Source organism: Pristiophorus japonicus, chromosome 6, assembly GCF_044704955.1.
Source record: "Pristiophorus japonicus isolate sPriJap1 chromosome 6, sPriJap1.hap1, whole genome shotgun sequence".
In the NCBI taxonomy this organism is placed as follows: Eukaryota; Metazoa; Chordata; class Chondrichthyes; family Pristiophoridae; genus Pristiophorus; species Pristiophorus japonicus.
The window spans coordinates 153,636,544-153,653,591 of NC_091982.1; the positions used below are offsets into that span (position 1 = coordinate 153,636,544).

Sequence of the window (17,048 nt, forward strand, 5' to 3'; positions counted from 1 at the left end):
ATGCTCATATCCAGACTACAGTAAAGAAGGTCATAGGAGCCGAAGCTCCTTAATATCCCCCAAAATAACGACTGCAGCCTCGTCATACTGGATTGTGTCTGGAAAATTTAAATATAGCCCATTTTTACAGAAGAAATGTTTTGAACTTAATCACTGATTGACAAGCAAGATACTATACTGAACCCTGTTCCATCTAAATGAATAGCTTTAAAAAAAACCTTCCGTTCATATAGCACCTATCACAACCTCCCAAAGCACTTTACACCCAAGTAAGTACTTTTGAAGTGATGTAATCTAGGAGCTGCACCAATCTGCATATAGCTAGATCCCACAACTATTTTTAGTAGAACATTAATACAAGTGTCCCCTCATTAAAGGGGCACTAAACCGACAAATAAAAAAATTAAACTAGATTTTACGTAGTTCAAATTAAAATTTGGTTGCCGGGGGTGATAATGCACTCCAGTCCCTCCGGTGCCACCTCTTGCGGAAGGCCGCGATCGTACCGGTGGACACCGCGTGCTCCATCTCCAGGGACACCCTGGCTCAGATGTAACCACGGAAGAGAGGCAGGCAGTCAGGCTGAACAACCCCTTCGACCGTCCGCTGCCTGGACCGGCTGATGGCCACCTTGGCCATGTCCAGGAGCAGTCCTATGAGGAGGCCTTCCGACCTGTCCGTTCACCTCCGCACGGGGTGCCCAAAGATCAGGAGTGTGGGACTGAAGTGCAACTAGAATTTGAGGAGCAGCTCCTTCAAATAATGGAAGAGCTAGGTCCCACAATGTGGTAATGACCAGATAATCTATTTTAATGATGCTAGTTGAGTGATAAATATTAACCAGGACACCAGAAGAACTCCCATACCCCTCTTCAAAATAGTGCTATGGGACCTCTTTCATCCACTGGAGAGGGCAAAAAGGGCCTCGGTTTAACATCTCATCCAAAAGACAGCACTTCCGACAGTGCAGCAGTCCCTCAGTACTGCATTGAAGTACCAGCCTAGATATATAGCTTACTCCACTGATGGCCTGGTGATGACTGCAATTCCCAATAATAGTACTGAGCCATCCAGGTCAGGCAGGTCCTAGGTCCCAGCTCTGGTCTCTGCTGAATTAGCTGAACAGAGGAAAATAGTAAAAGTGGGACAACAGGGCTCAGTCCCCTGAGCTAGAAAGGAGAGAACAATAATCAGCCAGAATCCTGCTCCTTGTTACTATTTGGGAACACTCCTGGAAATGCAAGCACGTGGGATGTCAAGTAAGGACAAGTTCGGGCTTAGACATGACAAGCCTATTGACACGGCACTGTTGAGATGCCAGAAGTGCGGTCGGGCAGAACTGCTGCCTATCACTTTGTCCGAGGGGTGACCCCATCCCAAATCCTGGGGACTGTGTCATAGAATCATAGAGCATAGAACGAGGCCATTCAGACCATTGCAGGCTATTTGTGAGAGCTATCCGATTAGTCCCACTCCCCTTGCTCTTTCCTCATAGCCCTGAAAATGTTTCCTTTTCAAGTATATATATCCAACTGTCTTGTGCAAGTTACAACTGAATCTGCTTTCACCACCCTTTCAGGCAGTGCATTCCAAATCACAACAACTCGCTGTGCAAATTGTCTTTTCCATATTACCCCCCTGGTTCTTTTGCCAATTATCTTAATTCTGTGCCCTCTAGTTACCAACCCTCCTGCCAGTGGAAACAGTTTCTCCTTGTTTACTCTAACAAAACCCTTCATAATTTTGAACACGTCTATCAAATCTCCCCTTAACTTTCGCTGCTCGAGTCTATCCTCATGCCTAGTCCCTTATGCCTAGACCCTCATGCCTAACCCCATTCCAATAAATCTCCTCTGCATCATCTCCAAGGCCTTGACATCATTCTTAAAGTGTTGTGCCCAGATTTGAGCACACTACTCCAGCTGAGGCCTTACCAATGTTTTATAAAGGTTTACCATAACTTCTTTGCTTTTGTATCCTATATGCTTTTCTTAATAACCTTCTCAACTTGTCTGCACCTTTAAAGATTTGTGTACATACACTCCCAGATCTCTCTGTTCTGGCACCGCTTGTAAAATTGCGCCATTTAGTTTATAATGCATCTCCTTGTTCTTCCTACCAAAATGTATCACTTCACACTTCTCTGCATTAACTTGCATCTTCCATTTCACCAGTCTGTCGATGTCCTCCTGCAATCTGTTACTATCCGCCTCATTGCTAACTACATTTACGAGTTTCGTATCATCCAAAAAGTTTGAAATTATGCCCTGTATACCCAAGTCCAGGTCATTAATATATATTGAAAAGAAATGGTGGTCCCAATACCGACCCCTGTGGAACACTACTGTATTCTTCCGTTCAGTCTGAAAAAGCAACCGTTCACCAGTACTCTCTGCTTTCTGTCCCTTAACCAATGTTGTATCCAGGCTGCCACTGTCCCTTTAATCCCATGGGCTTAAATTTTGCTAACAAGTCTATTATGTGGTATTTTATTAGACGCCTTTTAAAAGTCCATATACAACATCAACCGCATTACCCTCATTAACTCTTCATCAAAAAACTCGATCAATTTAGTCAAACATGATTTGCTTTTAACAAATCCGTGCTGACTTTCATTTATTAGACCATACTTTTTTAATTGCCAATTAATTTTGTCCGGGATTATTGTCTCTAAAAGTTTCCCCATCATCAACATTAGTCTGACTGGCTTGTAGTTGTCGGGTTTATCCCTCTCCCCTTTTTTAAACAGCGGAATAACATTTGCAATTCTTCAGTCCTTTGGTACCACCCCCATATCCAAGGAGGATTGGAAGAATGTGGCCAGAGTTTTTCAATTTCCACCCTTTCTTCTTTCAGTAACCGAGAAAGCAGCGCATCTGGACTGGGTGACTTTTCTACTTTGAGATCTAAAAAACTTTTAATTACCTCCTCTTTATCTATTTTTATCTTATCCAATATCACTACCTCCTCTTTTATTGCTACATTGGCAGCATCCTCTTCTCCAGTGCGGTCATCCCCCTGCAAAACAGATACACTGCTTTGAGTACTGTTGAGGGGGATGACTCATCAGGGGAGGGCAGCAGCAGCCAAGTTCATGGCACCATGGCTGGGGATTCAATTGTAAGGGGACTAGATAGGTGTTTCTGCGGCTGCAACCGAGACTCAAGGATGGTATGTTGCCTCCCTGGTGCAAGGGTCAAGGATGTCTGGGAGCTGGTGCAGGACATTCTGAAAAGGGAGGGAGAACAACCAGTTGTCGTGGTGCACATTGGTACCAACGACATAGGTAAAAAACGGAATGAGGTCCTACGAGACGAATTTAAGTAGCTAGGAGCTAAATTAAAAAGTAGGACCTCAAAAGTAGTAATCTCGGGATTGTTACCAGTGCCACGTTCTAGCCAGAGTAGGAATCGCAGGATAGCGCAGATGAATTCGTGGATTGAGCAATGGTGCAGCAGGGAGGGATTCAAATTCCTGGGTCATTGGAACCGGTTATGGGAGAGGTGGGACCAGAACAAACCGGACGGTCTGCACCTGGGCAGGACCGGAACCAATGTCCTAGGGGAGTGTTTGCTAGTGCTGTTATGGAGGAGTTAAACTAATATGGCAGGGGGATGGGAACCAATGCAGGGAGACAGAGGGAAACAAAATGGAGACAGAAGCAAAAGACAGAAAGGAGATGAGTAAAAGTGGAGGACAGAGAAACCCAAGGCAAAAAGCAAAAAGGGACAATGTACAGCAAAATTCTAAAGGGTCAAAGTATAATAAAAAGGCAAGCCTGAAAGCTCGGTGCCTCAATGCGAGGAGTATTCGGAACCCAGGAGAGGGCTCTGAACTAGTTAGAGTGGGTGATAACTCAGATGAACAGGATCCCAAGAAAGAATGCAAAAGGCAGGAGGCAACAGAGCAGAGTAGCACTGGGGTAAGTGTAAACCACAAGGTGATAGGAAGGGATAATATGTATGAATATAAAGGGGCTGCAGGAGGGGTCAAAACTAAAAATCATGGTTTAAAAACTAGTATTAAGACACTCTACCTAAACGCATGCAGCATTCGAAATAAAGTAAATGAGTTGACGGCACAAATCATTACAAATGAGTATGATTTGATGGCCATTAGAGAAACGTGGTTGCAGGGAGGCCAAGACTGGGAATTAAACATACAGGGGTATCTGACAATTCGGAAGGATAGACAAGAAGGGAAAGGAGGTGGGGTAGCTCTGTTAATAAAGGATGATATCAGGGCAGTTGTGAGAGATGATATTGGCTCTAATGAACAAAATGTTGAATTATTGTGGGTGGAGATTAGAGATAGTAAGGGGAAAAAGTCACTGGTGGGCATAGTTTATAGGCCCCCAAATAACTTCACGGTGGGGCGGACAATAATCAAGTGAATAATAGAGGGATGTGAAAAAGGAATGGCAGTAATCATGGGGGATTTTAACCTACATATCGATTGGTCAAATCAAATCGCACGGGGTAGCCTGGAGGAGGAATTCATAGACGGGATTGTTTCTTAGAACAGTATATTACAGAACCGACAAGGGAGCAAGCTATCTTAGATCTGGTCCTGTGTAATGAGACAGGAATAATAAACGATCTTCTAGTAAAAGATCCTCTCGGAATGAGTGATCACAGTATGGTTGAATTTGCAATACAGATTGAGGGTGAGGAAGTAGTGTCTCAAACGAGCATACTATGCTTAAACAAAGGGGACTACAGTGAGATGAGGGCAGAGTTAGCTAAAGTAGACTGGGAACACAGACTAAACGGTGGCACAATTGAGGAACAGTGGAGGACTTTTAAGGAGATTTTTCATAGTGCTCAACAAAAATATAGTCCAGTGGAAAAGAAGGGCGGTAAGAGAAGGGATAACCAGCTGTGGATAACCAAGGAAATAAAGAAGAGTATCAAATTAAAAACCAATGCGTATAAGGTGGCCAAGGTTAGTGGGAAACTAAAGTTGGGAAAATTTTAAACGACAGCAAAGAATGACTAAGAAAGCAACAAAGAAAGGAAAGATAGATTACGAAAGTAAACTTGTGCAAAACATAAAAACAGATAGTAAAAGCTTTTACCGATATATAAAACGGAAAAGAGTAACTAAAGTAAATGTTGGTCCTTTAGAAGATGAGAAGGGGTATTTAGTAATGGGAAATGTGGAAATGGCTGAGACCTTAAACAATTATTTTGCTTCGGTCTTCACAGTGGAAGACACAAAAACCATGCCAAAAATTACTGGCCACAGGAATGTGGGAAGGGAGGACCTTGAGACAATCACTATCACTAGGGAGGTAGTGCTGGACAGGCTAATGGGACTCAAGGTAGACAAGTCCCCTGGTCCTGATGAAATGCATCCCAGGGTATTAAAAGAGATGGCGGAAGGTATAGCAGATGCATTCGTTATAATCTACCAAAATTCTCTGGACTCTGGGGAGGTACCAGCGGATTGGAGAGCAGCTAATGTAACGCCTCTGTTTAAAAAAGGGGTAGACAAAAGGCAGGTAACTATAGGCCGGTTAGTTTGACATCTGTAGTGGGGAAAATGCTTGAAGCTATCATTAAGGAAGAAATAGCGGGACATCTAGATAGGAATAGTGCAATCAAGCATACGCAACATGGATTCATGAAGGGGAAATCATGTTTAACTAATTTACTGGAATTCTTTGAGGATATAATGAGCATGGTGGATAGAGGTGTACCGATGGATGTGGTGTATTTAGATTTACGAAAGGCATTCGATAAGGTGCCACACAAAAGATTACTGTAGAAGATAAATGTACGCGGAGTCAGAGGAAATGTATTAGCATGGATTGAGAATTGGCTGGCTAACAGAAAGCAAAAAGTCGGGATAAATGGGTCCTTTTCAGGTTGGAAATCGGTAGTTAGTGGTGTGCCACAGGGATCGGTGCTGGGACCACAACTGTTTACAATATACATAGATGACCTGGAAGAGGGGACAGAGTGTAGTGTAACAAAATTTGCAGATGACACAAAGATTAGTGGGAAAGCGGGTTGTGTAGAGGACACAGAGAGGCTGCAAAGAGATTTAGATAGGTTAAGCGAATGGGCTAAGGTTTGGCAGATGGAATACAATGTCGGAAAATGTGAGGTCATCCACTTTGGGAAAAAAAACAGTAAAAGGGAATATTATTTGAATGGGGAGAAATTACAACATGCTGCGGTGCAGAGGTACCTGGGGGTCCTTGCGCATGAAACTCTTTTAGAGTTTATCTGTAAAACATAAAACATTAAACGGTGCCACCCGACCTGGGTGACACACCAGACATTTACAAGGCCCTTTTTTTTCCCCTTTTTTTTTTTTTTTGTGTTTTTCTATTTTTTTGGGGGTTTTTTTTGGGCACTAAAATCACAATTTTTCCCCAGTGCCCCCTATAAAAGGGAAGGGGACACTAAAAGCACCGGCAATTAAAAACAAATTAAACTTTAAAACATAAAATCAAATTAAAATTTGGTTGCGGGGCGTGATGATGCACTCCAGTCCCTCCGGTGCCCACCTCTCGCGGAAGGCCACGAGCGTACCGGTGGACACCGCGTGCTCCATCTCCAAGGACACCCTGGACCGGATGTAAGAGCGGAAGAGAGGCAGGCAGTCAGGTTGAACGACCCCCTCGACCGCCCGCTGCCTGGACCGGCTGATGGCACCCTTGGCCGTGCCCAGGAGCAGTCCTACGAGGAGGCCCTCGGACCTACCCGCTCCCCTCCGCACAGGGTGCCCAAAGATCAGGAGAGTGGGACTGAAGTGCAGCCAGAATTTCAGGAGCAGCCCCTTAAAATAATGGAACAGGGGCTGCAACCTTGTGCACTCAATAAAAACATGGAACACGGACTCCTCCAGACCGCAGAAATTGCAGGCGGCCTGGGAGTCCGTGAACCGGCTTAAAAATTTGTTGCACGGCACTGCTCCGTGCACCACCTCCAGGCCAAGTCCCCGATGAATAGTGGGAGGACCCTTGCGTAGAGTGCCCTCCATCGGGGACCCCTGCCTCCTCCGGACGGCAAGATGGTACGCCATGGCGTGTCCGGACGGCAGGCGAGGATGGCAAAGTTGAGAGTGTGCAGGAGCAGCCCGTAATCCCAAAAAGTTAGTTTGCAGGTGCAGCAGGTAATCAGGAAGGCGAATGGAATGTTGGCCTTCATTGCGAGAGGGATGGAGTACAAAAGCAGGGAGGTCCTGCTGCAACTGTATAGGGTATTGGTGAGGCCGCACCTGGAGTACTGCGTGCAGTTTTGGTCACCTTACTTAAGGAAGGATATACTAGCCTTGGAGGGGGTACAGAGACGATTCACTCGGCTGATTCCGGAGATGAGGGGGTTACCTTATGATGATAGATTGAGTAGACTGGGTCTTTGCTCATTGGAGTTCAGAAGGATAAGGGGTGATCTTGTAGAAACATTTAAAATAATGAAAGGGATAGACAAGATAGAGGCAGAGAGGTTGTTTCCATGGTCGGGAGACTAGAACTAGGGGGCACAGCCTGAAAATACAGGGGAGCCAATTTAAAACCGAGTTGAGAAGGAATTTCTTCTCCCAGAGGGTTGTGAATCTGTGGAATTCTCTGCCCAAGGAAGCAGTTGAGGCTAGCTCATTGAATGTATTCAAGTCACAGATAGATAGATTTTTAACCAATAAGGAAATTAAGGATTATGGGGACCGGGCGGGTAAGTGGAGCTGAGTCCACGGCCAGATCAGCCATGATCTTTTTGAAGAGCGGAGCAGGCTCGAGGGGCTAGATGGCCTACTCCTGTTCCTAATTCTTATGTTCTTATGTAGAAGCAAAATACTTATTTAGTACCTCAACCATACTCTCTGCCTTCACAAGAAGATCTCCCTTTTGGTCTCTAATCCATCCCACCATTCTTCTGGTTACCCTTTAATTATTTATGTGTTTAGAAATGACTTTTGAGTTACCTTTTATGTTAACCACCAATCTATTCTCATACTCACGCTTTGCACCTCTCATTTCCTTTCTCAGGTCTCCTCTGTACTTTCTATATTCAGCTTGGTTCTCCACTGTATTATTAACCTTACCATTGTCGTAAGCCTCCTTTTTCTGTCCCACTTTGAGCTCTATATCTTTATGCATCCAGGGAGCTCTAGCTTTGGATACCTTCCTTACCCCCTCATTGGAATGTGTCTACTCTGTACCCGAACTATCTCCTCTTTGAAGGCTGAAGTGATCGCAAAATCTCTCTTTAAAGAATGGACTCAGTCGAGAATATTTCGTGGACTTTATGGGATTTTTCTGAGGGCATTTTTCCCTGTGATGGGATCACCCTGTGCAGAGAGATCACCCTGTGCAGAGAGATCACATGGCAGTTGGCTGTGACAAAAGAACTGTCAGTCATCCAGAATGTACGGGTTCACTCGCCAGTCCTAGCTAAAGGAAGGGGGCCCTATGCAAAGGCACTTCTCACCTCCATCTCAGAAGAGAAGCAGAACAATGAACCCACTAACCTGACCAGCCAAAGAGGAGCCAGTTTTTTTTTCCCCACACAAAGACCGAGATATGTCCCAGACTCAGGGCCATTAGTCCAATCACGGAATACACATGGGTCTGATGATGGCCCATCACTGACTAAGCACTGGAGTGTTTAGATCCTTTTGGTTTTTTTCCAACACAAAGACCGAGATATGTCCCAGACTCAGGGCCATTAGTCCAATACACATGGGTCTGATGGCCCATCACTGACTAAGCACCAGAGTGCTTAGAAACAAAAGGGTTTTAAAGATTGGCGGGAAAGATAGGGGTAGCAAGATTCCTATAAAGATAGACACTTTTCCATCATTTCGCTACCCTTCTCCCTCTCGCTCTCGACGTAACAAGAAGTACCAGAGGAGGAAGCCGCAGTTCCGCAGAAGAAGCCGCTGAAACAGAGAACCACATACCCCTCACAGGGTACGACCACCAGGCACTGACTTCCCACAGCTGAGCTGAGTGACCGAGACTGACTGAGTGTGGTGGTGAGCATAGTCACGAGTGTCCCAAGCCATTAACCAGATATCCCAGGCAAGCTGGGTGAGGTGTAAGGGCTCAGGGTTTTCTCAGAAGTGAAGTTTTTCGGGGCTATTCTGGGGGAGGAAGCTTTGTTTGGTTTAGCCAGGTGAAGGGGCTGTGACTGAGTAATTCATTGGTAGGGGTGGAGTTAGAATCCACCAAAACAACAAGGGAATTACTGCATGTTACCAGTCCTTAGTTTTGTACTGTAGGTATGTTGTTTGTAACCTGAATCTTATTCTCCACAGAGACAGTGATTTCGTTTAGTAGTGCATGCTTTATACAGTGTATGTTAGACTAAATAAATTTAAGTGCGATTTTTCACTGAAGCATTCCTGTCCGTGACTTATTCCATTTACACTCTGAATAATAATTCCCGGGTATGAATTTTCGTAAGGCGGGGTGATTCGAACCGTCCGTCTAGCAATTGGGCTAGGATCAAAGCCGCTTACAAGGCCTGCCACAATAAATCATAATATTATTGTCATGTCTTCCAGACACTCTATTCCCTATGGTGCCCAACGGTCACGGAAGGCCCTGAGTGTACCAGTGGATACCGCATGCCCCCTTTCCAGGGCCACCTGGGCACAGACAAGACTACGAAGAGGGACAGGCAGTCAGAGCATCCCTCCCCATGAGCAGCGACAATCCCGGACCTCTGAATAACCGCCCATGCCAGGCTCAGGAGCAGACCCACAAGGACAGTTCCCCGTTCCCTAAATCCTTACTTTGTGCTCCCTTTAACTTTATGACATTATATACAATCAGCCAATGCTCATCATCTCCATCAGTATTGACTCTTTAATGTGTAAACAGTCCCCACTGCTTGTCTGCTCACCCTCTCTCGACTTCTTTCTTGGCTCGCTCCTTGTCTTTGTGTATCTCCTCTTTCTCATCTTCGAGGTGATCACGCTGGCGTTGTAGGTCGCTATTCATGGCTTTCAGACGCTCCGCGTCCAGCTGCAAGTTATCGATTTGCTGGTTCAGAGAATGCACCAGCTTTTCCAAGTTCCCCTTTTCACTGAGGGGAAAAAAAGGACATTGGGTGGAAAATAAGCTTTTAAATGAATCTTATCAATGTACTTATTGGATCGCATGTGATCCACAGCTGTCAACAGCAGAGAGGTGTTAGCAATGATATTTATGGTCAACAGATTATACCTGTAGTTGATTCATATATCTGACGTGATTGCTTGCTGTCAGTATTCTCAGAAAGCAAAAAACAGACAAGAAATATTGATTTCTTAACAGCTACTGATTTCCTAACCTTTAGTTTTATAGATGGAAAATAATGAGCTGCAAGTGCACGATCTCCTGATCTACTCTCTCTCGGAGTGCTGGAGCTGTAATTTGTCTCATTTGACAGTGCTCCCATCTCTTGAGTCAAAAGACAGTGGATTCAAGCCCTACTCCAGGACCTAAGCACATCATCTAGGCTGATAGTTCAGTGTGAAGGCTTTTGTGGGTGCGATGATCAGACACATTCGATCTACCAGTTAGGAACAGCTTTGACCTAAGCACATGTTGTAATGAGCAGTCACTCCCTTTCTGAGCAGAATGTGTCCATCTTTTCATTGAAAGATCTGCAAAGAAACTCAACTCATTGGTTTATCTTTTTAAATCTTTCATAGACTGATTCAAAAGCTGCTGTGTTAGTTGCTCTGAATTTAACTGTGAGTGCTTGCTGCTTGTAATGATTCCACCGGCGAATAAGCTTGTTTGATAAGTTAGTCTGTTAGAAAAGTGTGGTACAACTGAAATCAATCATTTTCTCAAGTGGTCATCGATCTGAAACATTAATTCTGTTTCTCACTCCATAGATGCCGTCTGACCAGCTGAGTATTTCCAGCATTTCCTGTTTATATGTTCTGAAGTGTTGTGGGTATGTAGCAGAAGTCCCACGTGTAATCTAGAAGCAATTAATGGGTCTCCTCGTCCAAGGCACGCAAATAACTCTGAGTACAAGGTTGCTTTTCACTTCATAGGAAGCACAAGTTTGTCAGTGATAGGTCGTGCATGTGTTTTCTTAAAGAAACCTGTTTTAAGCTAAGAAATACAATACATGATAAGGACCCATAAACTATGGTCAATTTTGTTTTACTTACTTATGAAAGGGAGTGGTTCTTCAGCAAGGTTGGATCTTTACAGAGCTGTGGTTAAAAAATGTGAAAAAGCCTCTGGATGAAATGTGTGTCAAAACACAACAATTTTACTAGGTGTTCTCCTACCCACTCAGCTGCACTACCAACTCTACAAAGAGGCTTTGAGTTTCCAATTGGCAGAATTCCATGAAGCAAGTTTTTCTCCTGACCAATGCACGAGTATTCACATGAATACACTCTACGGTCTCAAAATTATTAGGAAACATGTTCCTTAATTTTACTTGGTTGTACAAAGTGGCATTCTCTGTTTAAAAACATTTCCAATTAATTTTCTGGGCAGCAGGAAGGAAATTGGCTCAAATTCAGATGGCATAATGGATCGCACTCTCGCCTCTGAGACAGAAGGTTGTGGATCAGAAACTTGAGCACAGAAATCCAGGCTGATACTCCAGCACTGTACAGAGGGAGTACTGCACCGGCGTAGATGCCGTCTTTTGGATTAAATGTTAAACTGCGGTCCTGTCTGCTCTCTTAGGTTGATACAAAAGATCCCAAGGCATTATTTTAAAGAAGAGCTGGGGAGTTATCCCTCAATCAACAACATTAAAACAGATTATCTGGTCATTATCACATTGCTGTTTGTGGGAGCTTGTTGTGTGCAAGTTGGCTGCTGCGTTTCCCACATTACAACAGTGACTACACTTCAAAAGTAATTCATTGGCTCTAAAGTGCTTTGGGGCGTTCAGAAACGGTGCTATATAAATGCAAGGTCGTTCTACTCTTCACCATTTTATTTGTCCTATCAGAACCGGAGGTAGGTTTGTTTGGGATTTAATGAATGATCTCTGTCACTGATGTCTCGCACCTTCCTGGCAGGGTGACGCAGCACAGTGTAGGTAATAGGCAGCCATCTTGGAAAACAATAGCATTGCGCTGATAGATTTGGAGTGGAGATGAGGAAATACATCAAGAAAAATATATAACATCGAAAGCAGTCTGTGCTAGAAAGAGGGAGAGAAAGAATGATCTCAGGGAAAGACAGATACCATCTCACTAGAGGAGCACCTTACTAACGACAAAGCCCAGGAATGTTCACCTTCTGTTTATTAGTAGCCTTGTGGTTTATTAGTGACACTCATTTTGGCTGAAGTCAAGCTCTGGATTCAGTTGTACTTGCCCCAGAATTTCCATTTGGTAGACGTTCTGTACATATGTAGAGTCGCCCATTTAAAATGGAAATGACATGTAATTTCTTCTCTCAGAGGGTCGTGAAACTGTGGAATTCTCTACCCCAGAGAGCTGTGGAGGCTGCGTCATTGAATATATTTAATGTGGAGACAGACAGATTTTTGAATGATAAGGGAGTCAAGGGTTATTGTGAGCGGGCGGGGAAGTGGAGTTGAGGCCAAGATCAGGCCAGTCTTGATCTTATTGAATTGCGGGGCAGGCTCGAGGGGCCAAATGGCCTACTCCTGCTCCTATTCCTTATGTTCTTATGTAATATCATTTTACAAAACACACCAAATGTCTTCATTTCAAAAAAGGATGGTGACACCAGGCAAAAGATGGAATCTGGTTTCAGTTATCTCGCTTTGATTACATCGTGAATAAATAGAAACATCTCTTTTAACATTCAACGGCAATTCATCTCGAACAAAGTCTGGCTCATCCTGCCTTCTCCAAACAGAAGGTCAACTCCCACCTTCCAATGATTTCCAGAGAGGACTGGTAGCGGGCGGAATCCCTCTTGGCGTTGTCCTTGGCTCGGCTTGAATCTTCAGCTTCATCTTTCAGTGTTACCATCTTCTGCTCCAGCAGTCTACGTTCACTCTCACTGTCTCCCAACTGCTTCTTCAAAGAGCTGATTACATCCTGAACGGCTTCCAGTTTTCCACGAAACTCCTGAAAGAAATGGCCATGCTTCACTCATTGGGAACTGACTCAATGGACTGGTTTTCATCTTTCACAACCATTTACACCACATTGAACAACGGAAGTCAGTTTCTAAAGTTTTTTTTTTCTATTGGGAATCCTCTTTTAAAGTCATGAAGTTACAAGGAAGTATGTTAAAAATGGACAAACTTTTACCTTGATTATTTGTATTCACTATTGTTACTGAGGGAGTCACTGAGTTCAACAACAAGAACAAATTGAACTGACATCACCACAGACCAGTATTCATGGGTGTAACAGAGCAGTGACAGAGCACGAAGCCCAGTATAATGGGACAGTGTAGAGGGAGCTTTACTCTGTGTTTAACCCATGCTGTACCAAATCTAAGGTCTCTGAATGGAACCTTTATTCTTGGGTCAATTTTAACCCTACCCACCCGGTGGAACCCGCAGTTAAAAAGGAACAGATTACTTACCCACTTAGATCTTGACCATTTCTCATATCAACCTGCAGAGTTTTGCAGGCAGGTGAGGCAGCCGCCTAAATTCATGCAAATGGAGGCCTGAGTGGTGAAGTCACACGGCTTTCCTGATAGGACAAAGCAGTCTGCAGCTGATCTGCGGACAGAAGTGGCCTTTCAGGTAAGTCGAGAACTTTCCTTTGCAGGACGGGGTGAAGTGAGAGTGCTCCTTTGGGCTACATGAGGAAGGTTGTGGCATCCACTTCCCCAGACTTCCCTCCCAAAACCCCCTCCTGGCTACTTACCCGGAAGCCCTTTGCTGCCCAATCTTCACCTGCCAGCAGCCACTCTCATGCCTCTTCGTGCCCCCCTTCCAGCAGGTGGATAGGCAGCTTTTAAACAAGGCCGTGCAAATAAAATTCTCCTGGTTTCCTGCTGCTGGTCTGAGTTAAAATTGGACCCTCTGTATCTAACCCATGCTGTAACTGCCCTGGGAGTGTTTGATGGGACAGTGTAGAGGGAGCTTTACTCTGTATCTAACCCCGTGCTGTACCCGACCTGTGAGTGTTTCATGGGACAGTGTAGAGGAGCTTTACTCTGTACCTAACCCGTGCTAAAGCTGACTGGAATTTTCATTACTGATACGGAGTTGAAAAGGAGAATAAGAAGCCTACCTGCCAGAACTGAAAGCTGGATTGTGATTGAGCACCTGGCAGTGTGTCCCACCCTGGCAATAGTACAGCAGGGACTCTCTGTAGTAAATCCCTCTGTAAATAATTCAAGACTCAGCTGTAAAGTGATAATTGACACATAATAACTATGAGGTGACCCTTCAAATTTTTGATTTTGTTTTGTTTCAAGAAATGCAGCTTACAGTCCCAGTGAGCTGTTATCTATTAAATGCATAAAGAGCGGAGCTGTGATCAAAGCAACCACTTTAATAACTCGTTCCCATGTGTGACAAGGGCTGACAGGTAAAGGGTGAGTTGCAGTGGCCCGAGACTTACAATACTGCTGGGCTTGATTTCAAGCTACGTTAAACTAGAACAACTATTCAACTTTTTTAACCCCTCCACCACTCCAGCCCCAACAGATTTTGTCATGTATTCAACTATCATTGTAACCCATGCATAAGCTGAGCTAAGTTGTACACCTTGAGAACATTGACCACAAGGGGCAAACTTGTGGGAGACACTCCTAACCTGGACTTTCAGGTATAAAAGGGGAAGCTCCACCCACCTTCATCACTTGAAGTCTTGGTAATAAAGGTAACTGGTCACAGAGTGACCTTCTCTCAAGTGTGGGCCTCGCGTGCATTTATACTGTATAGTAAGGACATATCAGATTTGATTTGCGATTTTGATCTGTTACATGTATCTGTTGTCCTGGAATTTGAGAATCAACATAATCATTGAAGCCTGAATTAGGCATAAGTTCTCCTATTGGGGGAGAGTTACAGCTTGAGGGCTCCATTAAAAGGCAATGCTGTGGATTTTGGTCTCCCAATGAGGATGAGAGCAATAAGAGTGATGAGAGGAGTTGGCGTGAACCCACCCCAGTTTCCGGCTCACCCCTCATTTGCATGGATAAGGTGAGCTGTTGTGAAACGCGCTCCCATAGACAGCTCACTGTATAGGTAGGTGCTTAAGTGCCTGCTGCACCTTAAAGGGGAGGTGCTTTCCTTGTGACCAAGGCAGAGAAACAAAACCGACAAACAGTGAGAAGAAGTATGGGGACAAAAACAGATTCAATAGTGCCCGGCGGTTTAAGATACAGCAGTGGAGATACTGCTGGAGCAGGTGTGCAATAGTAAGAAGACCCTATACCCTTCAGATACTCAGCGGGTACCAAGGTAAATTGATATAAATGGCAAGAGGTGGCACAACATGTGAATGTGATCAGCTTCATCACCAGCAACTGGCTTCAGCGCAGAAAGAAATGCACTGATCTCACCAGGCCTGCCAAGGTAAGACTCTCCTTCACATCTTTCAAACTTTCTGCACAGCTCTGCAGGATCCTACCTTTGCCCCAAGACTGTGAATCCATGGCTCTCAATAAGTCAGCAAGTAAGAGACAGCAAGAAATGCAGCTTACAGTCCCAGTGAGAAGTATCCATCTGCTTCTGGATATGCAAGAGGAAGTGATGAAAGGGTTTGCTTTAGTCCTATCTCTAATCCAGTGTTATAGCCCTATCTGTCATCATCATCATAGGCAGTCCCTTGAAATCGAGGAAGACTTGCTTCCAATCGTAAAATGAGTCCTTAGGTGGCTCAACCGTCCAATATGAGAACCACAGTCCATGTCACAGGTGGGACAGATAGTCGGTGAGGGAAAGGGTGGGTGGGACAGGTTTGCCGTACACTCTTTCTGCTGCCTGCGCTTGATTTCTGCATGCTCTCAGTGATGAGACTCGAGGTGCTCAGTGCCCTCCCGGATGCACTTCCTCCACTTAGGGCGGTCTTTGACCAGGGACTCCCAGGTGCCAGTGGGGATGTTGCACTTCAGCAGGGAGGCTTTGAGGGTGTCCTTGTAACATTTCCTCTGCCCACCTTTGGCACATTTGCCGTGAAGGAGTTCCAAGTAGAGCGCTTGCTTTGGGAGTCTCGTGTCTGGCATGCGAACAATGTGACCTGCCCAGCAGAGCTGATCAAATGTGGTCAGTGCTTCAATGTTGGGAATGTTGGCCTGGTTGAGGACGCTGACAGAAATATAGAATCATAGAAAATAGGTGCAGGAGGAGGCCATTCAGCCCTTTGAGCCTGCGCCATCATTCAATAAGATCATGGATGATTCTTCACCTCAGTACCCCTTTCCTGCTTTCTCTCCATACCCCTTGATCCCTTTCGACGTAAGGGCCATATCTAACTCCCTCTTGAATATATAATGAACTGGCATCAACAACTCTCTGTGGTAGGGAATTCCACAGGGTAACAACTCTCTGAGTGAAGAAGTTTCTCCTCATCTCAGTCCTAAATGGCTTACCCCTTATCCTTAGACTATGTCCCCTGGTTCTGGACTTCCCCAATATCGGAAACATTCTTCCTGCATCTAACCTGTCCAGTCCCGTCAGAATTTTAGACATTTCTATAAGTTCCCCTTTCATCCTTCTAAGCCCAGTGAATACAGGACCAGTCGATCCAGTCTCTCCTTATATGTCAGTCCAGCCATCCCGGGAATCAGTCTGGTGAACCTTCGCTGCACTCCCTCAATAGCAAGAACATCCTTCCTCAGATTAGGAGACCAAAACTGAACACAATATTCCAAGTGATGCCTCACCTAGGCCCTGTACAGCTGCAGTAAGATCTCCCTGCTCCTATACTCAAATCCCCTAGCTATGAAGGCCAACATACCATTTGCCTTCTTCACCGCCTGCTGTATCTGCATGCATACTTTTAATGACTGATGTATCATGACACCCAGGTCTCGTTGCACCTCCCCTTTTCCGAATCTGCCGCCATTCAGATAATATTCTGCCTTCGTGTTTTTGCCCCCAAAGTGGATAACTTCACATTTATCCCACATTATACTGCATCTGCCATGCATTTGCCCACTCACCTAACCTGTCCAAGGCACC

General features: G+C 44.8%; 1 protein-coding gene across 1 annotated transcript in view; it reads right to left on the minus strand.

Moving 5' to 3' along the window:
- Window positions 1–17,048, minus strand: part of crocc2 (ciliary rootlet coiled-coil, rootletin family member 2) — a 367,498-nt gene that overhangs the window by 164,008 nt on the left and 186,442 nt on the right. The window contains exons 14-15 of the mRNA XM_070882196.1: window positions 12,824–13,023; window positions 9,858–10,040 (exon numbers count right to left, since the gene is read on the minus strand). Of these exons, the coding sequence (XP_070738297.1) occupies window positions 9,858–10,040; window positions 12,824–13,023 (383 nt within the window). The remainder of the gene's footprint in view (window positions 1–9,857; window positions 10,041–12,823; window positions 13,024–17,048) is intronic.